At 43.1% G+C, this 27,980-nt stretch overlaps 1 protein-coding gene across 1 annotated transcript; it reads left to right on the forward strand.

Annotated features, from left to right (window-relative positions):
- Window positions 1-700: 700 nt before the first annotated feature.
- Window positions 701-27,871, forward strand: ptch2 (patched 2). Its single transcript, XM_038289224.1, has 23 exons — window positions 701-1,315; window positions 2,345-2,537; window positions 10,660-10,849; window positions 10,939-11,008; window positions 11,095-11,186; window positions 13,167-13,275; window positions 13,473-13,559; window positions 13,647-13,768; window positions 14,846-14,993; window positions 15,719-15,850; window positions 15,948-16,103; window positions 16,398-16,490; window positions 16,582-16,707; window positions 17,476-17,863; window positions 17,958-18,479; window positions 19,456-19,598; window positions 19,687-19,867; window positions 19,955-20,235; window positions 21,676-21,813; window positions 22,197-22,339; window positions 24,761-25,169; window positions 25,271-25,844; window positions 25,955-27,871. The coding sequence occupies exons 1-23, from the start codon at window positions 1,169-1,171 to the stop codon at window positions 25,987-25,989; spliced, it is 4,479 nt and encodes a 1,492-aa protein (XP_038145152.1). The 5' UTR covers window positions 701-1,168; the 3' UTR covers window positions 25,990-27,871.
- Window positions 27,872-27,980: the final 109 nt, after the last annotated feature.

Here is a 27,980-nt window from a genome sequence, read left to right on the forward strand (position 1 = left end):
TTAGAATGGCTCAGAAGAGAATTTTTGGCAAGATATGATGTTGCTCTTCATCCAACTGGACTAATCTTGAGTGGGCAAAGATTTCACTATCCACATGAAGTTTTATTAAGTTTTTTTCTTTAAATACCCTTTAAAACAGTGTACTCTAAACCACAAATAAACACTCTAAATATGCTGGTCTTTAAATGCAATAGTACAATCTGCCCCAGCAGATCTGACTAAAACCTTCAAAATCAGAGGCTCCCCAGCCTTTTCAAACATGAGATATGTTACAGTGATATGAAGAGTGTTAAAAGATCTGCAATTCCCACACAGAAAAAAAAGGTTGTGGGGGGAAATAGGAATCATATGTTTACATTCCAGTCTGAAAAGCTGAATTAACTTTTCTTCTCTCACTGATTGGCCTGCGCCGATCAAGCAGCAGAACTGAGAACTTGTTTTTTTTTTTTTTTTTTTTTTGTACATGCTCGGTGGTGTTGCATCAATTATGTGCAAAGTGGAAGGCCACTGAGAGAAAACGGGTAGGCGATGTGCACGGGGGTCGTGCGCGTGAGAAAAGCGCGCGTGAGTGCGTGCAGAGTTTATTGAAAGAGTTCCTCTCTCCCTCCCTGCCTGCCTCCCCCTTCTTCCCTCCTCCCTCCAGGCCAGGCAGCAGCAGCCTGGGTGGTCCCCCTCTCTCTCCACTTTGGTGAGCTGTTGCTTAGCAGCTAATAATAGGCGATGTTTGCAAAGTAATTTGCCTCTTCCTTGGCCAATGGGAGTCGGAGCACTTTTCCATCAAACCTCCCTTTTCAGGATTTGCCGAGAGGCGAACTTCTCCAAATGTTAATCGGAGTTAGACTTGACACGGACGGACTGCAGACTGTTAGGCTTTCTACTACTACTCCTCCTCCTTCTACCACAGATACTACGGCTCCCCTCTGAGACGCAGTTTCACCAACTCTCGGGACGAATGAAGACTGAAGGATCTATACGGATTTCGGCGCATAATGTCGGGATGGAGTTTGGAGACTTGTTTGGCTCCGCGGAAGAGTAGAAGAGCGAGTTTGTCGCCGGTAGCGCTGGATGCGCTCCACGTCTATGTTGGATTACAGCCGTGTTTTCTGAACTCCAAGCATCGATTCCCCTCCGCATCGCTCCGCATCGCTCCTAACACCCTTGTTGGACTATGGCCTCGGATCGCGGGGTCTCAGGGTCCGGCGTCTTTGGAGATTTACCCCCAAGTTATATGCGCTCCCCTCCGCCTGCGCACCCAGACCTGCAGCGCAGACCCAGCTATTGTCACGCCGCTTTCGCACTTAAACAGATCTCAAAGGTGATGCATTTTTTTTAAAATCTATGTTGGATTTTCTTTCAATCAAGTCGGGAAATGTGAATGAAGCGTAATTTAGTTTCCATTTTGTGCGCGATTTGATATTACGTGCGTGAAGCACAGTGATGATCCCACCAGAACCCCAGGATTGGAGCAAATAAAATGCTTTTTAGTGTTTCACTAATGAGATAAGAGTTGTTTGAATGAACAGGCAGAGTTTCATTCATGCTTGTCCCTCAGACCAATCAGTGTTTTGCAGCCGTGCAGTTCGTGCTTTCCTGGGCTCTGTGCGCGCCAGCGGAGAGCAGCGCACTGGCCCCGGGTCTGTTTGGAAATGTGGTGGGTCCTGTAGAGGAATTCACTGATTGAGTTTGATCTGACAAAGCATCTCTGGACCGCCCGGATGCTTGGACGTGTTTCAGCACCGCTGAGAGAAACCACAACACCAGAAAGCTATGTCCCTCTGCAACAAACAGCAGCAGCAGTGACATTTTTAACTAATGGCTCCCACACCGAGGCGGATTGAACCTGATTTAAGTTAAACTGTTGGGGATAAAGTGTTGAAAAGCATAAAAAAAAGATGAGCTGGGAGCCTATTTGTAAACTGCTGCTCTGTCAGTTTGCACACAGGCACATAGATACCCGTTTAAGAATAAAAAAAGGAAGAAATGCTCTCTGATATTCACAAATCCAGTATTTTACTGTGCTTTTCTATATTTTAGAAACACAACTATCTCTACAGTTTAGTAATATGTAGCCAGTTAGATTCAGATAGAGTTTATAATGTAGGCTAATGAAATAAATTCTAAAACAGTGCTATTTTAATCCAAAAAGTCAGTATGTACCTTGAAAATCAACCAAAAGCTGCTTTATATGGATTAAAAAACAAAACAAGAATCATTATCCTGCATGAAGTTTTCATGTCAAATCCTGCTTTTAGATGCATTCATTGTATGATGTTTTATTTTGCCTGCATATTACTTGATAATAATGTCCCTTTTTTTAACCCCTCTGAACATGCCTGACTTCCAGGGAAAGGCAGTAGGTCAGAAAGCTCCTCTGTGGATCCGGGCGAGGTTCCAGGCCTTCCTGTTCTCTCTGGGCTGCCGCATCCAGAGGCACTGCGGGAAGGTCCTCTTTATCGGACTCTTGGTGTTCGGGGCTCTGTCTGTGGGACTCCGGGTGGCAGCCATCGAAACCAACATCGAGCAGCTGTGGGTGGAAGGTGAGTTTCAACAGATCTCCTACTTTAGAGAGGGTGCTGGATGTAGTTGCATTAAGGAGCAACGGATGTGGATGTGCTTTTATTTGTTGGGTTCAGGTTCCACAGCTGCTGTTTTGGACTTTAACTGCATGACACATCCAATGCTTCCATTAACATTAGTTTTAAGGACAATTACAGCAGCTGGAGCAATAATTGTGAACATAGAGTCAACCTTATACTGAAATGATTTGATGACAGAGCTGCAAGTGTGTGTAGTTGGATTGGTTGGAGCAAAAGTTGAAGTTTTTTGAAAAATGAAAGCTTATTTTTCACAAATTTCTACCGGTTTATATTGTAGATATGTATTGTTAGTACTCCAGTGTGTATAGTTGTTTTGTAGATTGTTTTATACCATAAGACCCACTGTTTATTTGACCACTTGTCAAAGTGTATTGGTACAGCTTTCCCTGCATACATAACAGTGACATCTTGGCTTTTAAAATGCTTTCTGCTTCCTCTGTCATGCAGTAACATACTTTCATTTAGATAGCATGAAAGCCTCGGCATTGACCCTCTAATTTTTATCCATCTCTAAACTTTTGGTTTTTTAGATATAAGCCAGTTTTTTTCAGAGGCAAAGTCTGCCTCATTTGGTTTTTCACACTGGCCAAATTCCTTTTAAACCCTCAGGCTTTCTGTGCCGGGCCTGATCCCTGCAGCAGATGGGACTGTGTGAATGGTTAGCCATCTTTGAGGGCTGTGACCCCTCCCCCCCCACCCTTACACCCCCACCCCCCCTTTCCAGCTCCCTGTGTGGTCCCTAACTATTCTTGGATTCCATTCAACAAGAGGCAAGCAGGCACCACCTCCCTGAACCCCCCTCCCTTCTCCTCCTCTCTCCTCCCTCCTCCTTCTCTCCTCCTTGCAAGAAAAAAAATATAAGTGAATGCAGCTGAAGTTTACCCACCTGTTTTGCACGCTCTAAAAGCGCCACAGCAGTTGGTGAATATAAACAGACTCTATAGGGTTTAAGCCCACCATGTCGCTGGAGGACAGGAACAGGCTGCTCCCACAGGGCCCGGCACGGAGGTGTCTGAGGAGTCCCCCCGCACACTGCTTGGTGTCGGCTGAAGAGTGTTGGGAGGCCCGTACGCTTGACTTGCACAGGAATTTGAATAAGCTCCTCTGGGGCACACTTTGAAAGAAACACTCTTTGTTAAAATTAGGTGAAATTATTATGGTGGACTAAAGGTGTCAATTTTTTGGGAGAAAAACATCAATAATAGCAAGATCTGCCACTGTTTCTTCATTCCTTTGGTTATTGTAAATCTTTGGGATTACCTCTGTGGCTAATTGGCCGAGCTGCCCCCTTGAAGGAGATGTTTAGATGTTTGTGTGCCAGTTGTTTTTGCTGCAGGATTCAGAGAGCTGAACCAGGATAGGAGTAGGGGAAGGGGGGTACCGCTGCTGAAAGGGAGCGCTGTGCCTTTAAGAGGCTGTGGCCATGTTTCTAAAGTTTCTGCCTGCCTTGTTTCCACCAATAGCCCATTGACAAAGCTGCTAGGGCCTCAATGGAGAGTAAAGTGGTTCGGTAACAAGGAGAGGTTAGTTCTCTCTGTTTCTCTTCCACACACACACAAACATGGAGCAGCGCACACTCATGCTCTATTGTATGTAAGCCAGAAAACATGAAGGGGTTTAGAGGGGGGGTGAGATGTTCACAAATAAAACTGCAGATTTCAAATGAAGGGACTCAAAATATTGTTCTGTGCTTTTGAGTGGGTTTTAATGATGCTTGCTGTGTTGCAACTGAAAGGAGAGTCCATGTTTTCTTACAGTGTACCTAATTTGTTCAAACTAGTTAGGAAATAACACTAATAGTGTTAGCTCTCTGGATGTGTGAGAGATACATTGATGTTTTTTTGAAATATTACATTTTTACACACATGCAAACTTCTCTTCCTTCCCACATTTGAAGTTTTTTAGCTCAGTTTTCTGGCTATGTTCCTGTCTGTACGTCTTCCTGTCTTCGTTTTGACTGCGACTGCGTCTGTTTATATTTCTACCTGCTCTGTAAAGTCAGGCCACCGGGGCTTTTTTTAACTGCTTCCTCCTTTCTACAGGTCACCAAACCGTGAAGCACAGCAGCATTAGTCAAAGGAGGACTAGACATAGGGATGTGACAGAAACCAAAAAAAGTTTAAATCTTCTTCGTGTTAGTCGCTTTAGTTGTTGCGCTCTGACTCCAGCATTCTCATGTGTCTGCAATGTGGACATGCAGCTCGCAGGGTCAATTTTCAGCCTCACACCTATGTAGCTGAGATGTAAAAGCTGCAGCATCAGGGTGTTTAGTCTAACAGAGGGATTAAGACCTTTGTCTGGCAAGGTCTGAGTTTGCTGTAACATTATGAAGAAAGTCCATCAAACCTTGTTTAACATCTTAGATCAAAGATGCCCAGGTCGAAATTCTCCTGACAGATTCTCTTTGCTTGAACAACCAAGTCTGGTTTATTTTTTCAAATTACTAATACACTTAAACAAATCGTCACCATGGTATTTGGTGTTTTTTAACTTTGAAATTAAAAGAAAGTCAAGGATTGATGCATCAAAGCATAGATCCACTAAATAGTATCTGATTTTGGCCCTTTAATATATTTGAAACAAAACCCAACATGGCGGTATTCGAAGACTGTCCGATGCTGACCCCTGGCTCCTTGAACGTTGTATTTCCGAGGTTTAAACTTTGAACTCAGCTACCACTTTTATGCTGGTTGGTTTGAGCTAATGCTCTGACCTGGTCAACAGTCTTTATTGTTCACAAGTAGAAAGGAAAGATCATAAAATGAGGTGCAGGAAGAAGACAGGGATGAGTAGAGACAATAGGAGGATTGGGGCAGGAGCAGGGCGGAAGGTTTATGGCTTGCTCACACTTTTTCCACTCTTTTTTGCAGCATTTTTTTTTTCCTGACGCAGTTAAGCAAACATCAAGTGTGAGAATGTCTCCTGCGTTTCTTTCTTTCCCAACAAAGTCCCACTACATTGTTTGCTTTCTTTTGCCTGAAGGTTGACCAGAATATGGTGCTTTCTTCTTTGTTTAGATACTTGCTTTTTTCGCTTATTATTCTTATTTTCCAATGCCCTGTTTCAAAAGCTTGTTTGGAAAAGGGGGGGGTTACAAAAAAAAGAAATGGGTTGCACGTAAAATAGGCGGTGTTTACTCTGACATCAACTAAACTCATCTTTCTTGGCGGGATTCGAGTGAGGCATGACAGACATATACACAGACTCAAGCTGTCCAAATATGAATGCAGCGAGACAGGGCCCTGCAGCCGCACCACATGTCCCATAAAAAGTCAGCGTGGAAAGAGGGGGAGGTAAAGACCATGCACAGTCCAAAGGGATGTGAATGCACAGGGACCAAAGGGTTGTTTTAGCTAGATCTGAAATTAGAGGGGATATGAGGAGATCAAGAACTAGATTGAATAGAATCAAAAGAAAGGGTTGGTTTAGTGAGAAACTTCTGAGTTTACGCAAATGAGTGAATGCACACATGGGCATTTTTGGGAGTTTGGAGCTGTTTCTCTAAACAAACCTCAGGGCCGTGCGGCAGGTAAATGCTATAATTCATTGGAGTACACACAGCGGCCCAGTTCAGACAGAGAAAGGGAGCTCTATGAGGCATTATTGGAGGTGAATAGTGCGCAGAGGTGCCCCAGCTAGATAAATAAACTCCCAGCGTTCAGGGCCCAAGACCTCACTGGTAGAGAGAACAAACAAGACCAGAGTCAACCTGGGTCACTTCTAAATGTTTACTTCACCCCCTTCCTTCCATCTTTCAATTCAACACTACCTCATTCCACTCTCTTTCTCAGCAACACCCCCGCCTCAATCCACCAACACTAACACACATGCACACACGCTTCAACAGACCGACCAGGACCACCCCCTAACAAATAAACACACTCTGAACTGAAATATATACATATGCAGATGACAGACACATGTTCACCTGCCTTTATTTTTCCACAACCATTTTCTCAAGCTGAAAAAAACCCCAACAAAATTGATGACATCCATTAGCTAGTGAAATGTTCACAATATTAGGTAGGATTCATCTAAACTTTTCTCACTCCTTTGTTTCTATCCACATAAAATCCCCAGCACCGTCCAAGTGTGTTAGCATCCCTGCCACTAGAATCTAGATTCAGGTTCCATCCTCAAAGTCAATTGCAACAATGCAATATTACTGGTCTTACAACATTTAGTCTGCAATCAACTTGGATCCTGCAAAAGTCGATAAATTATGCTGCTTCAAAACTGTTATGCCGTTTCTAATGTTTTGGTGAAATCTTAAAACTTGACATTGGACGGCCAAGTCTTGGCAACACTCAATGCAATCTTCTAAGAATGCAGGATAATAAAACCTCAATCAATATAGTGTGGCGCCCCTTTTCCTATTGCTGAAGAGAACCCTTTGTCTCTGGTCTGCACAGTATAAAGCAACACCAGTCACCTTGGAGTTTGCACCATTTGCGTCTGTCTTTACACAACTAAAGTATTAGAAGTAAAGAGGGCGAGGGCCACAGAGACAGAGACTGGACATTTTCTTGGTACTTTGGAAGGAGAGGAAAAAAAAGAAATCTTCCTTGGGCTCAATAAATTCATTTCTCATCTGAATGAGACCAGCAACGTGGAAAAATTTTGCTTTTCAGGCTGGGATGAATGTATGTTTCAACCACACATTAAGCAGTATTAGCGGTCAGTGGAGTGTCTAATGTGACTATTTTTCACTGTGGCCAACACTGCCCATGATTAGCATAATTAGCAGAGGCAAGCCTATACATATGGAAATGGCAAGTGCCTTAATGCCAGCCGTGATGGAAATTTATGTGTGCTGGCTAGCACCACTGGCACATCTGAATAGAATGTAAGTGAAACTGATTTTTCTGTTGTTTTGGCTGTTGATACAGTTTCCGCAGGGCAGGTGTGAAAAGCGGAGCAGAGAAATTACAAAAAGCAGAAATGAGAGATGTTGTTTTCTCAGTTCAATGCACTATATATGCTTCTCATCTAAGGTAACAGTATCCTTAATGACTCAAGAACTGATACAGTGTATTTCTATAGGTAAGACAGCAGCACCCTCGCTCCTCTTTCTCACCCCCCCAGGACTCAACCTCCCACTGCCGGTTCCGGCATTGTTTTACGGGGCTGGGAAAGTTTTGGTCCATTTGAGGGAAAAGGGACCTTTTTCATTCTGCTGTTTGTTGGGAAACATTTGAAAGAAATTGAAGGGTTGCATGACAAAAGGTCTGCATTCAGTGCGAAGCCGTACAGAAGGATTGTATGGCGGAATAGCCCATCTGCTGGGAGGCGCCCTGGGTGGGGGAATGCCATGGTACATTGGTGTTCCAAGATGCGCGGTCTGGATTCTGGTAGGACAGATATGACAAATGAGTGTAGGAATGCTGTATTCAAGTTCAAAGAAATCAATTTCTAACTTTATTAGAACACAAAAGATAATTTTATGTTGGTCAAAACTGGTTTGCTCTCAAATGTTTTACTTCAAATCAAAGAGAAACTCAATATCTGATTGACACGTTTAATAAATGAGGCAAAAACAGCAACAACATATCAAATGAAAGCCTATATGTCTCTTTAAGCCTTCTTCATTTTGGATCTTCCTCCCTAGCAGCGTGGGGCCTTTCAGGGGCCCCCTAATCCATCTAATCTACCACACTGAAGTTTGAAGGTGGCCCAGTCTGATCTGACAGGATATGTAACTGGGACAAGCCCTTTAAGATGTCTACAGGAAAGCAGAATCAGCAGTGTATAAAGGTGGAGTTGGCATCCCCTCAGGTGTGATCAGCCACACTGATTTAGGGATTTCTTGGTGTGTTGCCTTTAGGACGAAGGGTCAAGTGGAGAGGAAATGTCTGAGTTACGTGAAGGCATCTGTACTAAAACACTATTTGCCAACAGAAGGCCATGAAACCTTGCTGAGGCTCATAATGAATGCATCAATTGCTCTAAAAGCATCTTTTGCAGTGAAACTGGTAAACAAGCTCATTGTTCTCTCGACATGCTTGCCTCATATTTATAAGGCTCTTTAAAAAAACTGCTGACCTAAAGATGTGTTTTTAATCCTTATTTTATTTTCCTGTTAAATAAAGTCTTGTTTCTTTGCATCTTGCATCTTCTCATGTGTTTCCACACTCGAAAGAGCTTTCTTCCCAGGGTGGGAACATTTCTGGGAACTGTCTCTTTAAGGTTGTTAGAAACAGAGGCTGAGTAGAGAGGGGGAGTAGGGGGTAGAGTGAGAAAGAGTGAGAAGGAGACCAAGAACTTCAGAAAGAGGGAAAGGGGGGTATGAGAGAAACGAGGAAAGGTAACAAAAAAGAGAAGAAAAAAAAAGAAGAGCCGAGCTGATTTAAGCAGCAACTATGAGGGTCAGTGTGACACTTTGCAGAGATTGGGTGTTATGAGGCCGGACCTGGGGCTGAGGAGTGAGGCGAGAAGGATAGCAGGGGAGAAGATCGACTGCCTGGGTGGTCCAGATGGGAGGAACGAGACACAAATAGCTATAATTTACTTCAGGAGGCCTATAATTACAGAGCCAGAGTCTCTCCAAGCCACCCAGTTCCTGTTGGGATCAAAACACTGTGTTGCAGAGGTTAATATACGAAATGTCAAAAAAGGTTTTAACAGATGTCATAGAGAGGTCCGCAATCCTTTCCATTTTGTATCAGCCATTTTTTTGACCGGGATGTTGTCTGGAGATGGAAATGGGGTTGAGAGAAATGGTAGAGTGGGATAAATCTTTCTAATATAGATACATGAGAATGTGAAAAACAAAGGGATAATGGACAATTTATATAAATACATTGATTTAAAAAGTGGTTAAAAGTTGCATTTGTCCAATTTTAGGAAAATCTGTCTTAATCCAAGCAAGAGATTATCAAAAAGTTGATGGGATGTTCATGGTTACGATTAAAGCCTTGAAAGTTAAGCCTAGAAATACTGGACTTGTCCCTCCAAGGCCGGGAAATCCTAACCTGATCTCACACTTTAGCGGTGTAGGCTGCATGGTTTGTTGTTTTTTTTTTTTTCTTTCTTTTCTCCCCATCAATTATAGGAGCCTGCTCTCCTCTTGGGGGAGGTGCAGGGAACAGGAGGGAAAGAGGACAAAAACTAGACAAAATGGAAAGATAAACCAAATCAGTATGGGTTAAAAGGTGAGAGGATATAGATGCTTGAAAACAGGGCAAAGCTGTAATTGAGTGAGGCATAGTGGAAGTAAATAAAAGAATGAAAAAATTTAGATTTCGGATGGAGATAGCTCTTCGCCTCCTCTTCCCCTTTTTCCTCACTCCCCTGCCTCCCCTCTTGTCTTTCTCTCTCCGGGGTTGTCATGTAGTGCGACAGCAAGAGGGGCAGACAGGCTCTCTGTGATCCAGCGCGGCATGTTTCATGTCCACTTGGCACAGGCACAGATCCCCCCGGCTGGCAAACTCTTTTCAGGGCAACCTCCTGTAATTAGGGGGCTGGGGGTCTACCGCACAGCATAGCATAGCCTCACATTTCTTCTTTCTGTCTTCATTCTCTACTCTTTCTGACTATTTTCTGCTCATCATAACCTATTTTTTTTCCTTAAACATGTTTAACTTTCTTCATCTTCTCGTGATCTTTTGGTCTTCTCTCTATGTAGGATTGTGTTTCATGCAAGCACTGTTGAATTATACAAGAAAAGCTCACAATGTTTCCATAAAAAAATACTTTTGCTCTAGTTGAGGGTGTTTGAGACCCTATCTGCTGCTACGAGAGCTACAGTAGAAGGTTTTTTGGGGCATCAGAGGCATGGTTTTACTAACTAACAGGGCACATCTGTTTCGCAGAAGGAACCAATGAGAAGCCGTATTAGTCATTTTTCTTGGCCAGACGCTCCCTCTAGTGAAGTGCCTTCAAAACCAACACTGGTGAAGGCCAAGGGCGTTGGTCAATACGGATATATGCATGTGTGTGGGTGTTCTCGTGAAAGTATATGTGTGCGTGTGGCACGAAAATCTTTAATGGGCTGCAAATTTGTGCTTTTTAATCTCTGTGAAGAATATCTACAGATTTTCCTCTTTCTTTCCATGCTTTCTAGCTGGCAGTCGGGTGAGCACAGAGCTTCGGTACACCAGGGAGAAGCAGGGAGAGGAGTCAGTGTTTACCTCACAGATGCTCATCCAGACCCCCAAAGAAGAGGGCACTAACATTTTAACGCAGGAGGCTTTGCTAGTTCACATGGAGGCCGCATTGTCCGCCAGCAAGGTGCAGGTGTCGCTATTTGGAAAGTGAGTAAAGGGGTTTCCACACGTTTCTGTGCATTCATAACAAAATCAAAAAGGTAAACTCAACATTCCTTATTTTGGTTCTTTTGTAGATCCTGGGATCTCAACAAAATATGCTACAAATCAGGTGTTCCTATTATAGAACATGTCATGATTGAAAGGGTAAGTTCACAGTAAGTTTATTCCTTCAAGCAAACGTTTCTCATGATATATGGGGTTTTGATTGTTTTCTTCTCCTTATGTCCCAGATGATTGACAAGCTGTTCCCATGTATGATAATCACCCCGTTGGACTGTTTCTGGGAAGGGGCTAAACTACAAGGAGGATCTGCCTATTTACCGTGAGTTTCTGACCCAACCCAACACATATCTAACTCTTTTTTGCAACCGTTATAATAGACCTTTGGGTTTCATCTGAACCAACAAGAGGTCCACAACCTGCAGGATGGAGACATACAGTTAAGCTTAGGGAGCGGTCTGTCAGGAGCTGCTGTGACTGACAGCGGTGAACGCTAATAGAGTTCTTTTAGGGTCCAGAGTGACTGGAGAAGGACGACAGGGATAGGGGTTTTCTGCCAGAGAAATTCAAAGAGAGAAAGTTTAGGGAGGGATGCAGCGAAAACAGGGAGAGGAGATGGCCGCAGCGGCAACTGGGTGGTGGGTTAGTAGTGCGGAGGGCGGGGAGGCGGTCGCAGTGGTGGTGGTGGCGGTGGCAGGGGAGCCCTTTGGGTCAGACAATGGTAAGCATTCTTTCAGTTTACGAGTGAGTGTCCATCAGTGCTGGGGCCCCAGAGGAGGAGGGAGATGGGGTGGTGGTGGTGGAGGGTGGCTTTGTCAGCTCATGGCTAACACTCGGCATTCTCATGGTAATGCCCTGGGCTCCCAGCTCCCAAGTTGTCCAACAAATAAAATGGGCAGTATTCAAACCTCAAGTCCCCCGAGAAGGACGGAGAAAGGCTACAAGACAGTTAAAAGTGGAGTCTGGGCGTATTCGCAGATTCAAGCTTTTTTTTTCAGACCCCTTTCTCTTTTTTTGTGGAACAAAGTTCTCTAGAGAAATAGAGTCGATGAAAGGGTCCTTCTCTTTTTCTCTTTTAGTCGTCAGGAGTGATATTTCAATTGAGTGCGTACTTTAGAAAAAGATTGTTTAGATTATAGCAGATGTTTCTACGCAAAGAAATATTTTGTTTATGGATCCCTCTGAGCTGACGGTGCATTGTTGCACGACAAGCCAGCGCGTACAGAAACAAACACAAAGTTTCCCATCCTTAGCATCTCCCAGTTGGCTCGTGTGATCGCACAAGAGTGGGAGAAGTAGGGTCTTTGATGATTCACACATCATCCAAGCATTCCTGTAATCCACACAGTGTTTGTGACATCTGTTGTTGTTTATTAAATGTTTATTACTTGCGTTTTGTGCAGATATGAAGAAACAGGAAATGGTTGTGGATGACGATGCTTTTCTTGAGTTAACATTAAGAACAAATCTGGGAGAGATAAATTCAGAAGAGTGTGCAAAAAAGGGAAAATAGAGGAAAAAAATGTATAGGGAACCAAGAAAGCAGCAATCTTTAAGAAAAACAAAAGGGTTCAGGTTTGGTTTAGTCAAGGAAGAACTAGCCAATAAAAGAGTGTCGTAGCAACGAGTAGAAAAATAGGAGTCTGGTATGAGAGGATAGGAGTGGACTCCTCTTTAGGATTCATTTGTGAATCGTATAATTTCTCTTTATTATTTCAAATGACGGAACAATGTCACAAAATTAACTAATCAACAAAAGATCATCTCAAAACATCTGAATAGTTCTATGAATTGGATCAGAAACAGGAAATAAAATGTATAGAAATTATTATTTATGCTTTCAATAAAAATTTGCAAACATGATTATATCACATTACGCAAATAATATGACTTGTTCTGTCTCTTTGCTCTTCCCTGCATCTATTTTTCCTCTCCATCCCTTCCCCTGCTTATCAAGATGTTTGGGAGGCAGAGGTAATCGTTATGACTTGGTGCAGGGCACTGAAGAATGAAAGTGAGCAGGCAGCCACCATGCCTTTTTTTTTTTCGGGCATTGTGGCAGCGTGAAACAGGATAATAAACGCTATTTTATCCTGTATCTGTAGCTCGCCTCATGCGTGGCCCCCGTGCAGCTGAGGAAAAGCAGAGAGCAGATTAGGCCTTTTCCTGTCCGTAATAAAGATTAGCGACTAAACCAGCAGACAGGAGATCAGATAGTTTAGAGTTTCTTCCTAAAAGTTAAGACTTTATGACTATCCTGGTTTCAAGTGTTGACCAATAAAAGTATGGTTTTGCTTTGCAGAGGCATGCAGGATATCCAGTGGATGAATCTTGATCCTGTCAAACTGATGGAAGAACTGGGCCAGTACACATCCCTAGAAGGTTTTAAAGAGATGCTGGACAAGGCCCAGGTAGGAGAATTAAATATTCACTCAAAAACAAGCGAATCATTTTTTACATGTGGCTCACCACTTGGGGAGAAATCTCTTCAGATGCTGCCCAATCTTATTATGTTGTAATAACCCCACAAAATCTGCATCTAAACTGCCATCAACGTCCACAAACATAGAACATAGAAACTTTGATAACACCTTTTCTTTGTCTTCAGGTGGGACATGCCTATATGGATAGGCCATGCCTTGACCCGTCAGACCCCGACTGCCCTACAACTGCTCCCAATAAAGAACAGGAAGAAGTGTGTTCATGCTCAAAAAGGTTCATCTGTAGGGATCCAATAATGGGACATCACTTTTCTAAACGCTATCATTTTCTGCCTTACCAGAGTCTGGACATTGCTGAGCGTCTCCAGGGTGGATGCCACGGCTTCAGCCAGAAGTTCATGCACTGGCAGGAGGAGCTCATCCTTGGAGGGCGGGTCAAAAGCAGCCAGGAAACTCTACTAAGGTGTGTGGGGAAAAAATAGCACAGCAGATCGAAGTTGAACCTATATGCTCTTTGCACACCAGTACCAGATTGCCTCATAGCAAAACAAATCAAGTTCTTCAATAAACTCTGGGTTACTTTATGATGATTGACAACCAAATAACAGCCTTGTGGCCTACTATACTTCCTTTCAATGAATGAAGTAAAGAACAAGGAGAAAAACATACTGCCTGGTGCTGACCCAAGTCCTTTTATTAGTTGGGCCCAAAGCAAGTATAAAACATTAGTGTAATGTCTTATTTTACTTCTAAATGTTTCATTCCTTTAAACAAATGTTTTTGTTAAGCCCATTTCTTGCAGCAATTATAAAAATAATTTCCACTCTTCATAAATGGATTAAAAAAACTCAAATGTATTGATATGTTTACTATTCTCTAAGCGGTGCTTCCTATTATAGTAAAGCTGTTTTTTTAAGGAATATGTATTTAATGTTGAAAAAATAAGCTCTGTTTTTTGGATCAGACATCGGATACTGAAACTTTGACGCAGATGCTTACTTAAGCATCAACAGGGGGCTAATGGCTAGCCATTTGTGCTTTTCCTCTCAGTGCTTGCTAATAATTTGTATCTTAAAAGTGTCAGTTTCTCTTTTTTTCTATTTTTTCCCTACTTATTACCCAAAACCCTGTTAGAAAATGATGAGGGCAGTTGGCTTTTTTGTGCAAATTAACTAAAAAGTTATTGGTTGGACCAACAGGGAGTTGGTCTTTTTATTAGCTGGCTTGGCAACACACTGGAGGAACAGCTCAAGAACTAGTTCCTATCTTACTCCAAAATAAGACATAGCTTTAAGGGTTGGAACCTTCACACAACCAAATGTGGCTTACTAATTAGCAGCTATATATAAGAGCTGTAGGGATATAGGTAAACAAATGTCAGAAGACTGAGGAGCAGTCTTTATGTTGAGAAGGGAAATGAACATGAATTGATTTACCTCAATGGTAAAAACAGCCTGATTTGTATTTAGCTCTAATATTCTGTGGTTATGAAGAGATGAAGCTTAATGCCCAGAAAACTCATAGTTTGTGTGCTTTGCAGTGCTGAGGCTCTCCAAACCATGTTCCTGTTGATGAGTCCAAAGCAGCTCTACGAACACTTCAAAGATGACTACCTGATCCACGACATCAACTGGAATGAGGATAAGGCCACCGCCATCCTCGAGTCCTGGCAGAGGAAGTTTGTGGAGGTTTGAACATCTTATGCCATACCTCTTCTACTAACTTTAAAGCGTTAGATCATTTTTTGTCTCCTGTGTAGCTTTGTTTTCCATAAACACTCTCTCCAACTGCAGTATTGAAATTCCATGAGTCCTCAGCTCCCTTTAGAGTGAACCACAGGGCAGAACAGGGCACTGTGTGTGTGTGTGTGTGTGTGTGTGTGTGTGTGTGTGTGTGTGTGTGTGTGTGTGTGTGTGTGTGTGGTAGGGCAATCATCTCTCTCTGTCAGAGCCCTAGTTATAGGAACAAGCTGTTGCTGTGATAGCCGACACCCACCTCCGAGGATTTGGGGGAAGGGGGCAGAGGTTTGGGGGGGATGACAGAGACTCAAGACCTCCCCCTTCGACGCATTAAATAACAGGAGCAAATCTGTTTGACATAGCCGATGATGACTTCATGTTCACAGGTAGATTTTCAGAAAGCTAGGGTTTAAATGCATTGCGGAGAGCCGCAGAGAGCGGCTGGCTGAACCGTGGAACTCCATTCTTTTCACCTTTGACCTTATAACCTTTGGCATCTGTGCTCATTACTCCTCAGTTGTCATACTCATGTGTGGACACACACATGCTGCCACATGTAAAAACACATTTGTGCTCATTTTTAGACGCACTTCGCAAAAGATAGATGGGTCCTCTCAGAGTTTCCTAACTTGCATTGGAAAAACGTGTTTTGACAACTGGTTGTTTCCCTCCAGGTGGTCCATCAGAGTATTCCTGATAACTCCAGTCAGTCCATCCATGCCTTCTCCACAACAACCCTCAATGACATCATGAAGTCCTTTTCTGACGTCAGTGTTATCAGGGTGGCTGGAGGATACTTGCTCATGGTGATTACCTGATAAAATATGTGTTTTCATTTTCATGACTTAATAGTTTAAGCAAGAAGTTGTGTCTTTTTTTTAACCCTCCACCTTTTCTCCTTAGTTGGCCTACGCCTGTGTGACGATGCTGAGGTGGGACTGTGCCAAGTCGCAGGGGGCTGTTGGACTGGCAGGGGTGCTTCTTGTAGCTCTGTCAGTAGCTGCTGGACTGGGTCTCTGCTCTCTCATCGGCCTCTCTTTCAATGCTGCAACCACACAGGTACGACGCAGACGGATCATTCAGTTTTGGTGCTTGACTTTAATGCTTATAAGATGATAAATAATGAAACAAAGTGATTTGAGGAGTTGCAAAACACTAAAGTTTTATGCTATTTTTTGTCAGCCCTGCATAACTGCTGAGAAGCGGGGAAAAAACACCAGTTTAGAGGACAATTTGATCTTAGAAGCATGTGCGGGGGGCTATACCTTTGATTTAATGGCCAGAATGTGATGTTAAGTCACTTCAAATGCTCATTCTGACCCTTTGCCTCCACTGATGTGTTTCCCATCCCAGGTGCTTCCCTTCCTCGCACTAGGGATTGGTGTGGATGACATGTTTCTGTTGGCTCACTCCTTCACAGAGACAGGAAGTAATATCCCGTTTAAGGTACTTTAAAATATCTAAATACTCCTCTTTTTTTAGGTGCTTCTCTCTTTCCTTTTCTGACTCATCTGTGTTTTTGTTTTTGGGCCTGAAGGAGAAGACAGGAGACTGCTTGCGTCGCACCGGCACCAGCGTGGCTCTAACTTCCATAAACAACATGATTGCATTCTTCATGGCTGCCCTGGTGCCCATCCCAGCGTTGCGAGCATTCTCTCTGCAGGTATGTTTTAATTCCACCCTCACACGGATGCGCAGGGACGTTAATGCGGTAAGCGCACAATCGCGCTCCGTGAAGCCCAAAGCTCCTTTGCAATTGAAAAGAGAAAACTCAAAAGAGGTGACACTTCTTCACGGCAAGGAAACCTTTTGTTCCTGGTTTTATTGGCCCCTTCACCTAGAGGGCCTGGATATCTGTGGCTGCATGTCTTTGCATGTGTGTATAACGTAAAATATTCAGAGCATAGGGAGCAGTGGACAGACTTAAAGAAGCAGACAGAGAGAGGAGGGAGTAGTGGATCAGTATATCACTGGCCCGTCAAAGCGGTTTTCTCTGATCTGTGACTAACTGTGGGTGGTCTGAAACACACAAGCGCACAGATAAACAGACACGCATAGATGTGCTCACACTGGAAACCACATAATAGAATGTCAGCTCCAGGGTCTGAGCTGAGTGGGGGGTGGTGGTGGTGGAAGCACTGGTGACGGCTGATGGTTTTGCTCAGACTTGCAACATATATGTAATTTTTTTTTCATGTCTTTCAAATCATTCTTTCTCTCGTTGCTCTGTCTTTTTACCCTCCTCGTTGCCTGTTGGTTTGAAGCTGGGATTTTTTTTCCTTGTTGGGCTCCGCTCTCAGATCTGTAAAAAAGAAAAAAAAAAAAAGTAAAAGGTTTTGACTTTCCCCAGCTGTGCTTATACATCTGTTATTTTGCACTCTTCTCACTTTGTTTTTCTTCTTTTTCTCCCTGCACCTTCCTCTATCCCCAGGCGGCCATTGTGGTGGTGTTTAATTTCGCCATGGTGCTGCTCATCTTCCCTGCCATTCTCAGCTTGGACCTCCACCGGCGTGAGGACAAGCGCTTGGACATCCTCTGCTGCCTATACAGCCCCTGCGCCGATCGCGTCATTCACCTCTCGCCAAATGAGCTGTCAGAAAGCGGCGAGCAGTCTCACGTGCCCGGGGCGGGGGTGTCGCATGCACACCAGTACGCCGCTGGTCCAACGATCACCACCAGCACCCAGATCACCACCACCGTGCAGGCGTTTACACAGTGCGACTCGGCTGGCCAGCATATTGTCACAATTCTGCCACCGACTTCTCAAATCTCAACAAGCACTCCCTCCATCATTGTTTGCCCAACCACACAGACTCAAGGTACATCTGGAAATATCATACAGGAAATCTTTGGTTTTATTTTATTAAAAATTAATAAATAAATAACACTCGCTTTCTTTATTCTTCCTCCCAGGTGTCTCACCTTCTCCAACCACATCTGTGCCAGACCCCTACGGCTCCCAGCTCTTCACCCCGACCTCAAGCTCAACGCGGGACCTCCTAGCCCAGGTGGAAGATTCCAAATCAGGGAAAAAGTGTGTCCCATTCCTCTTCCTCCACTGGAACCTTTCTATCTTCGCCCGGGAAAAGTATGCCCCGCTCCTCCTGAAGCCCAAGAGCAAAGTTGCAGTTGTGGTCCTCTTCCTTGGGCTTCTGAGTCTCAGTCTATATGGAACTACCATGGTGCACGACGGCCTCTATCTGACTGACATCGTGCCCCGCGACACCAAGGAGTATGACTTCATCGATGCGCAGTTTAAGTACTTCTCCTTCTACAACATGTACCTGGTGACCATGGATGGCTTCGACTACGCCAGATCTCAGAGGCTGCTGATTCAGCTGCACAACGCCTTCAACTCTGTCAGATACGTGGTCCGAGACGAAAACAACAAGCTGCCCCGTATGTGGCTGCACTACTTCCAGGACTGGCTAAAAGGTAAAAACATCAGACGACATTGGCATCTGAATAAACATTTCCAACCTTCTTTGGAATTCTTTAAGCAAACATTTTGTTTTTTCTGCAGCACGGTTTATTCTAGAAACGCAAACTTTTTCTCTTACATAAGATTTTGCATAGATTCGACCAGCTGCCAATTCAAATCTTACCAATTCTGATTTCCCAGAAATCACTAGGATTTAGGAACACGATGCAGATGTATATTTCAAGTGTTTCTGTGGGGGGTCTTTATTTCACGTCACAGGGAAGAGAAAGAAATTAGTATGAAATAGGCTTTTAATACTTCAAAGCAAAACAAAGACATAATTTAGCATCTTGAATCTACAATGAGCCTGGTTATTATCGCTGCTAGAATGCACTCAAGTCTCAGTCTTTTCTGTTCCTTCACACCCAGAATTAACCATAGACATTTGCTTAATTAGTATAAAAAAATTTAAAAAAATTTATTTTGAAAAACATTTCTTTTATATCCCTCTCTGTACATTTTTACACACCTCATTAATGGTAAAAATATGTAATCTTGAATTATTCTTACTCTGTAATGTCTTAAGTTTGTATTTTGCTAAAGCCAGCCTGCGGTGGGTGTAGGGTAGAGAATGTAAAAAAGGGTGAGTGAAAGTTCAGACATGCTATACTCCCCCCTCCTCCCCTCCACCTGGACTCAAGGGTGGCGTATTCGATCGGTTGAGGTCATGGGTTATCTTTTCATGTGTGTTTGGATGTCCTTAGGTTATAATGTGTCAAAGGCCCAGTTGAGAGGAAGTAATAGTTAACAGGTCAACCAGGACCAACTGTGGGAGTGAAAAAAAGGAGGAAACATGATATTTCACATTTTGAACGTCACCTCATATGAACAGACATCTGGAGAAACTTTCCCTTTAGTATTGCTGTAGGAATCAAGGCACTGCCAGGTAATATCCACAATAATTCTTTATCTTTATTATCTCACACACAGGCCTCCAGGATGCTTTTGACGCTGACTGGCAGGCAGGCCGGATTACTGCTGATAGCTATAGGAACGGCACAGAAGACGGAGCCCTGGCATACAAACTGCTCATCCAGACAGGCTCCAAGAAGGAGCCTTTTAACCACAGCCAGGTATCTTTAACCAGATAACCAGATATTTCTCTTGTGCTTTAGCCTGTGGTTCGAGGAAAACTAATTGCTCTGATTTGTTCATTTTTAGCTAACTTCTCGCCGACTAGTGGATGATGAGGGTTTGATTCCCCCGGAGGTGTTTTACATTTACCTGACGGTGTGGGTCAGTAATGATCCTTTGGGCTATGCTGCATCTCAGGCCAACTTCTACCCTCACCCCAGAGAGTGGATTCATGACAAGTACGACACCACAGGAGAAAATCTGCGCAGTAAGTGGCTCAATCTTAAACACTTTCTTTTGCACTTGGCATACAGAAAAACTAAATAGCCTTTTTTTATTTCCTCTGATCATTCAGTTCCATCAGCAGAGCCCCTGGAGTTTGCTCAGTTTCCTTTCTATCTGAATGGCCTTCGCCAGGCAAGCGATTTCGTAGAGGCCATCGAAAGTGTGCGTGCAATCTGCGACGAGTTCAGCCGCAAGGGCGTGCTGAACTACCCTAACGGATACCCTTTCCTGTTCTGGGAGCAGTACATCGGCCTCCGTCACTGGTTCCTGCTGTCAATCAGTGTTGTGCTGGCCTGTACCTTCCTGGTCTGCGCCATTCTCCTGCTCAACCCCTGGACGGCTGGCATCATTGTAAGTTACCTCTCTATTTGCCTCATCTTTCCGTTCCTCATCTATTTTGTATTTTCCATTTCCTCTCCTCAAGATCATTAGCATTTCCTCCTTACAATCCTCATTTTTCTTTCTTTTCTCTCCTCTCAGCATAGCTCACAAACCCCGTCTCGGGGCCCTTGTTTTTCTCTGTAGAAGGCTGCTCTCACACACAGAGACTTTGTCATTCTTGCATAGGTTTACGCAGCTATAGAAAAAAGGAAATGCTAAACAGTCAAAACACCCAGTGCCATCCTGAGGCCTGTACTTCCAGCTCCCTTGCTGTTTTTGTCAAAAGACGAAGGGAAGACATAGAGAGAGAACAGATCGACCCACTTGCAACCTTTGCCTGCACAAGTCATCCATCAGAATGCGTTCATGAGACTAAGATAGAAAGTATCAGACTCCACAGACTATTAGCTTCAGTGTTCATGAACAATCACCAATATATGCACACATATAAAACAAACCCACATATGTTGATGTTCTCTGTGGGATAACAGCTGAGTAAATGTCTGCATGTTGTATTTAAACAGTGCTTTATCAGCGATAAAGAGGCAGCAAATAAGAGCAGTTTGGGGCCGCTGGTGGCAATTCCCCTACTCTTGAATTTAGCATCAGGATTCAAATTCCTGACATCCTACTTAGTTTTACGTTGAAAGTAGATATCTTAAAGTCTTCATCCTGAAGTAAGAACTAAGGTGGTGTTGTGGTGTATTCAATTTGTTTGTGAAAAGTAAGATTTTTATTATTTCCAATCACCGATCAGCATCGGCAGATGGCTGCTCAATGCCGAGCCTGGAGGTTTCTTCTTGTTATAGCGGGTTTTCCTTTCCACTGTTGCTACAGGCATGCTTGGTGTGAGTCGATGCAATTAACTGGTTTTCCTTAGATTGAAAACTGACTCGATTTGACTGTATGATCTGGTTGAATTTTCTATGTAAAGTGTCTTGAGATGACATGTGTTGTGAGTTGGCTTTATTTAAATAAACTGAATTGAATTTAATTGAATCCGAACAGTGTAATTTCTAAATGGCCCAATGTCAGTCATTATCCAATTCCTCTGTAAACGTCTCCTTTTAATGTTTTTATCTTGTGTGTGTTTTTTTATATGCAAACACTGCTTGATATTGTCATAGGTATTGTTAAAAATTCAGGCTTTCTCAGAACAGAAGGAGAGAAGGAAACATAAAAGAAAAAAATTGGACCTTGCTAAGCTGAGGGTTGGAAATCTGACTATGTGATTAAATTCCCGAGTGCAGGGTCACAGCGTGGAAAAAAAGATCGATTTAGTCACTAAATGACAAAATCACTCTCTGATAAATACCTCTTTCAGGTCTGATTTTTTAAAGCAATGGGTAAATGTTATGTTTTTTTCCCCGACAGAGTTGTAACATTTCATTATGTTTGTGTGTGTTCCAGGTGTTTATCTTGGCCATGATGACCGTGGAGTTGTTTGGCATCATGGGCCTGATTGGCATCAAGCTCAGTGCCATTCCTGTGGTCATCCTGATCGCGTCGGTGGGCATCGGAGTGGAGTTTACCGTCCACATCGCTTTGGTAAGTCTGCAGGCTACAACCCCAACTCATAGATTACCAGCTAACACTTCGCTTCAAACCTGCAAGAAAGATGAAAGAAATAGTACAAAACCAGGGATTTTAGTTTGTTTTTAGCGAGCCCAAATCAGTTCAAAGAGGAGACTCCTGTAGTTTTATTTGTTAAATGGAAAGTAATGAAGGTGAAATGTTTGTGATTAAAGATTTATTTTGGCTTCCTCCTTCACGCTGGCAGACCTGTGCTGTGAGCTGCCTTGTAGTGAAGTGCAGCAATTCCAGCAGTTCTGCAGCCTGCAGAGTTTTACCACAAACACGTTCGGTTTTTTTTCTGATCGGAAAGATCTCTAATTCATTCCTTTTTCTCCACCTTTCCCGTTTTGCCACAGGGCTTCCTGACAGCGATTGGCAACAGGAACAAGCGGTCAGCAGTGGCCCTGGAACACATGTTCGCCCCGGTTGTGGATGGCGCAATCTCCACGCTGTTGGGTGTTCTCATGCTGGCAGGATCGGAGTTTGACTTCATCATGAGGTGAGACATGTGTGGTGTTTTTTGTTGTTGTTTTTTTTACCCCTAATTTGGGTGCGAAGGGAAACCTTGTTTGGCTTGATGCAGGTGGAAGTCGTATTCTTCTATTTCTGCACACACAAGGGCACTCGTGTGCAGACAGTGACTACTACACAGCTGGTTCTGCCACTCCAGGATCACACACACACACTCCATCTTAGAATGCAACAAATGGGGAAAACATCAGTGGTGTGTGTAGCAGCTGCTTGTAAACATGGAAGCTTTCTGCTGCCCAACGGGTGGTGTCTCTCCCTGCCTCTCTCTCTCAAACACACACTCAGGGAATCTGTAAAAATTCCTATCATCCATTTGGCATTCTTTCCTTCCATGTCGGATGCCATATTAAAAAGTGGAGCTAAATTTGAACTGGTCAGCCGGTGTGCAGCCCACCAACAGAGCTTGTTCCCTCCTGTCTCCTTCTGAGTGGATGTGCGTGCGCTCCGAGTAAAGCGTAAATCCTGTGCATGTGCGTTGTAATGGGTTAGTTTTTTTTTTTTGTTTTTTTTTCCTAGCACTTCATGGGCGAAGTGGAAAAAAAAAAAGGCGAATAGCTCCATGTTTTTCAGCAGAACGTGGTCTCAGCCCAAACCCGAAACCACAACCTTGAGCTCACATACTGCAACAGGCCTCCATGACATAAAAAAGCACAGTTTTGCTGAAGAAACTCATACAGAAGCAGAAGGGGAGGCAGGGAGTGGGTGGAGGAGAAACCTTGGTAGGGTGGCTGATTTGCACGGATATGTGGTTCTTATGGTTGGGTGGAAGATAGTAAAGTGAACCTTCACAAAGGTGGAGAACTCCAATGATGTTCATGGAATCAACTTTAAAAAGTAGAAGAGAAGTAGAGGTTTGTTTGTGGATGGAAAGGAGGGGCGGGGTCAAAGAGGCCAGAGGCTCTGTTGGAGGTCTTGTTTAGCTGCAGTTTCAGTTAGACAAATGGGGTGAGCCTGAGCAGGCTAGCATAAACACACTGCTCTAAACATCTTCTGGCCTTGAAACGTATTAAATAAACAAACATGTACGATTCAACTCCTCTCACAACTCTCTTTTTAACAAAGAGAAACATATACCTCCATAGTCTACATGCAGAAACTCTTCAAACTTGACCACAACTGGAAAAGATTAGAGTTTTTGTAAACCACTAAATTCCTGACAGTAAGAAACTGATGGGGGTTCTAGAGTATTCTCTTTTTGTCTGTCAGTAAATAAGGAAGTTGCACATAAAGAATACCAATGTTAGAATGTGAAAATAACACCAGCCTGCTTCAGAATTAAGCCGTCTGTTAGGATTATGCTTTAAGTTTAAGTTGTGTTTGACTTCCAGCTTCTTTTTACTATTCCCGAAAAGTAATAATTTGAAGCAATTGGGAAGAAGTGTCTTTTCTTTCTTGTTCTCCTCATCCCAACTTGATTATTTCCCCTCCTCTTTATTTCTTTCACCTCTTAAAGTCTGGCCCAGCAGACTTAAAGCATCTCACTGTCTCTATTCCTTTGCATTTTCTGTTAGTGTTTAAGTGGAGTCCTCTCTAATTTGCTCGGTGGAGTTCTTTCTTGTGGCATGCCTCCACCCCTGGCCTCCCCAGAGCTCCGTCGAGATGCATGCACACATGCGCAAAACCAACATGCATACAGTGGGGGAAGCAAAAAAAATAAAAACAGAGTGAGAAAAGTTGTGCAGCAGCAGCACAAGATGCATCAAAGCATGTTTAAGCTGAGTGGGGATTCAGATTAACCCTCCCGTCTCTCTCTCTCTCTCTCTCTCTCTCTCTCTCTCTCTCCCAGACTGCTTTGATACAGAAACATTGCGTTTTCCCAGCCTTCTTTCCCTGCTTTTCCTCCTCAAGTATATGTTTTGATTTGAATGTATAAAGAAAAATGGAAATAAAGTGTTTGGATTAGTTTGTATGGTACCAGAGTTCAGAAACTAAATGTGATCTGGTTGATGTAAACACAAGGAGGAGGAAGGAATCAGAGATCTATTTAACCCAGGGTTAGGTGTGCATAAACCACAAGAACAAAGTTTCTGGTCACATATAATAAAAATGTTATTTTTTTCAGGAACTTTTTTGGCATCCTAATGCTAATTTTGGTAGGCAGATTATGTAAAGTAAACAGTATTAGAAGAAACACAATTCAAAGCAATTTTTCTACCTTGATCTACCAGGATGTATTTTAACCAGAAGCAGATGCAGTTTTACTATTTTGAAATACAAGGACATAACAAATGGTATCTGCTATCAGTTGTAAGATATAAAAGATATGTTTAAACAGCAAAAAAGCATTTTGTCTAACCACGACCAGGTAGTTTTTTCCATGGTGTGCTGTTAATTCAAGCTGTAGTTGTCTTGTCATTTTAACAAATGCTCCTATCCGTCCATCTTGCAGGTATTTTTTTGCCGTCCTCGCCATTCTGACTGTTTTGGGGATGCTGAATGGCTTAGTCCTCCTCCCAGTCCTCCTCTCCATGATGGGCCCTCCAGCTGAGGTCACCCCGGTCGACAATGCCAGCTGCCTGCCAACACCTTCCCCTGAGCCCCCGCTGCCTCCTCCAATGGCTCACCATGGCTACCTCACAGCCCATAACCCTCCGCGCTCGTCTCGGCAGCAGGCGTTTTCTGACTCGTCTGACTCGGAATATTATTCCGAATTGACAACGACATCTGGGATTGGGGCGGAGGAGGATTACAAGTACTGTGACAGGAGCTCTTACCAAACTTCGCACATGGCAGCTCCGCCTGCAACATCTCATATACTGGTGGAAGCCAGCAAGAACCCAAGCTTCCCTAAACTTACGGTAAGCATTGCAAGGACACAGGTCTGCAAAGATCTATGTATAACTCTCCGTTAACTTGTGTTTGTACCTATGAGTAACTTCTAAATGCTGTTTTGCTGTAGGTGCTGAAGCCGTTTAGAGAAAACGCAGCAGGTGGGAGGGTTCAACCATTGTGTGAATCCACCCACAATCTGCAGCCACCTCCACCTCCTGGTAACCAGGGGACCTGCTGGGATGGAAACAGACGGGAGCAGCAGGGTGACCTCCAGAGACTGCAGGCTCAGTCAGCTTCATGCTTACCCAGCGACAAAGCTCATTTTCCTGGGAGGACTTGTCAAAGTGGCCCCAGGCTGCAGAACAGCAGAGGGCCTCAGCCAAATAGGACTAAAGGGCCGAATTACGGTCATGGCAACTCTTCACTGCCAATGCAACAAGGCCTTACTGGGGGCGCCGTCACCATGGTCACAGCCACGGCCTCTGTCACAGTGGCTGTGCACCCGACCTTACCGGGGGCTGCCTATCAAGGATACATGCATGAAGGTTTTGACATGGACAGCGAGTCAGACTGTTTTGAAGCTGCTAATAGGACTCCTAGTGACAAAACAAAATATTCTTCATGCAATAGAGACTCTCTAGAGCTCCAAGACTTGGAGGCAACACAGGTCCAGACAGAATATCAACAAGGCAAGTCACAAGGTGAGTCAAGTTTCTCTGATGATAATGATTTTTTTTTTTTTTTACCAACTTCTAAAGATAGAACTGAGAACTTTATTTTCTAAACCCTTTCCTGTTTCTCTGTTCTGCAGGTGGGCTTCGGATCCAGGCATCCAAAGACTGCTAAAGATCCACTCACAGTGGCATTCTCACTTCAAGTCTCTGGATCCCAGAGCACCTTGACCTCCTTACTGTGTCTCGAACTCTCATTTGTACATAGGCTTCACGTTCAAAAAAGAAAAGAAGACGAGAGGATTCACTTTAAGGACATGAAAGAAAATTACTTGTTTTAAGAGTTATATAAATCTATGAGTATATATATTTTAATACTAAAAAAAAGAGGGAAGCTATTTAAAAGAGTACGGTGTAACTTGGGTATACTCTTATGTCAGATGTAAAAGATTATTTCCATGTGGGGTTGTGGATTTGTTTTCTGTCCCACTGTGTATAGAATAAGAAATGTTCTATATGTTTTCACAGAAAAGTGAGATTCTATTAAGGTATTAGAGTATTGAACATACATGGTCAGTGTTTTATTTCTATTTGTGTTATTATGTTTTTTTTCTTTTCGTTTTTTTTTGCTGCTACACTTCCTATGTTATTTTTTAGGCAATTTGCCTTAAAAAGTGCAGTCCCCCTGCCCCACCCCCTTTTCTTCCACAGTATTACACTATAAATCCTTTGTCATACACAGTCTGTCAATGCAAGTTGCAGAAACTTGCACAGCAGATACTCTTTTCCAAGCAACAGTAACCGTTGTGCCTTCAGTGTGTTGCCCACCTCACCCCCCCCCACCTTCTCACTACCCCAGCAGTTAATGGTCAGTATTAAGTTTTCCTTTTAGGTGCTAAACTTTGCTTTTAATTATGGAAAGCAAACACTCCTTTCTCATGTTTGCATCCTCAACATCCTCTGCAGTTTTAATTTACTTGAAGGAGCTCTGATAATTTATGTTTATTTCTTCAGCAGTTTTGTAAGCTCATATATGGGGCGGGGGCGGGTGTTTTAGTCACTTTTACGTCAAAGTGTTGTTCAACTTACGGTTTATATATCAAAAAGGGAATTTTAAAATGCAAAGGGAGTTATTCTATTTGATTAGTTCCCCCTTTTTAAAGTTGTCTCAGTGTCCTGTCACTGTGACTCAAGCAGTTCAGTCAAACTTCGGTGCCTCCAACTCGCTTTGACTCGCTTTCTAATAGCTTTGTTGTTGTTGTTTTTTTTTTTGCTAAAACAGAGATAAAGCTTCATCGTTCAGTATTGGTCTCATCACTGCCAGGTTATACTGCAGGGATAAACATGCAGATCTTTTGGTGGGGGTTTTGTCATGTTTTAAATGGCAGCTTATTCCGTTTTTCTTGCCTTTTGTATGAAAGATGAGTCAGTTTGCTACTGTAGTTGGGAATCACGAAACAGAAGCAGGCAAAGCGCCCTTTTTCAGTTCGAGCAGACAGCGTCAGATACAGGTGGGGGAGGGGGGGTGTCCTGCATTGGTTTTTAGTTTATTTCAAGAAAGATGTTAATGTCATGCCATATAAATTATTTATATTAAAATTTTTATTTTTGTAGTTTGTACAGATTTTAGTATCTAGACTGAAGTTCTATTTTTAAAGAGTAAATATATATTATATATAAATATATCTATTTGTTCCTGAGGTTATTTTGTTTTTTTGCTTTTTTGGGGATTGGGGAGGGGAACAACACATTGGTGCGTAGGAGTGCATGTGTTAGTGTGTATGTATGAGGGTGTGTGTGTGTTTGTGTGTGTGGAACAAAGGAGGCAAATGGAGGAACATGAAGGAGAAGGTGAAGAAAAAAAAAAAAGACACCACGTTTTTGGGTTTCCTCCTGGCCCTTTCTTCTTCATTTTTATTTCTTTTAAGATGTCCTTGTCCACGTCTGAAACACTGTGATTTCTGAAAACTATGCTCAAGAGAACCCATATGTGACAGTTTATATTCCCTCACCTGCTATAGAAATTAAACTAACAAAATAAATTGAATGAAAAAGTGTTTTCTTGTGGTGTTTGCCCCCTTTTTCTTCTCTTCTCTGTTCTCTTTTCTGATTCTGAAAAGACGCCATAGGTCAGTGCTGTTATCTCAAGCTGTTCAAACGCTCAGT

Source organism: Cyprinodon tularosa, unplaced genomic scaffold, assembly GCF_016077235.1.
Source record: "Cyprinodon tularosa strain WSP-4 unplaced genomic scaffold, ASM1607723v1 ctg267, whole genome shotgun sequence".
NCBI classification, from domain to species: Eukaryota; Metazoa; Chordata; class Actinopteri; order Cyprinodontiformes; family Cyprinodontidae; genus Cyprinodon; species Cyprinodon tularosa.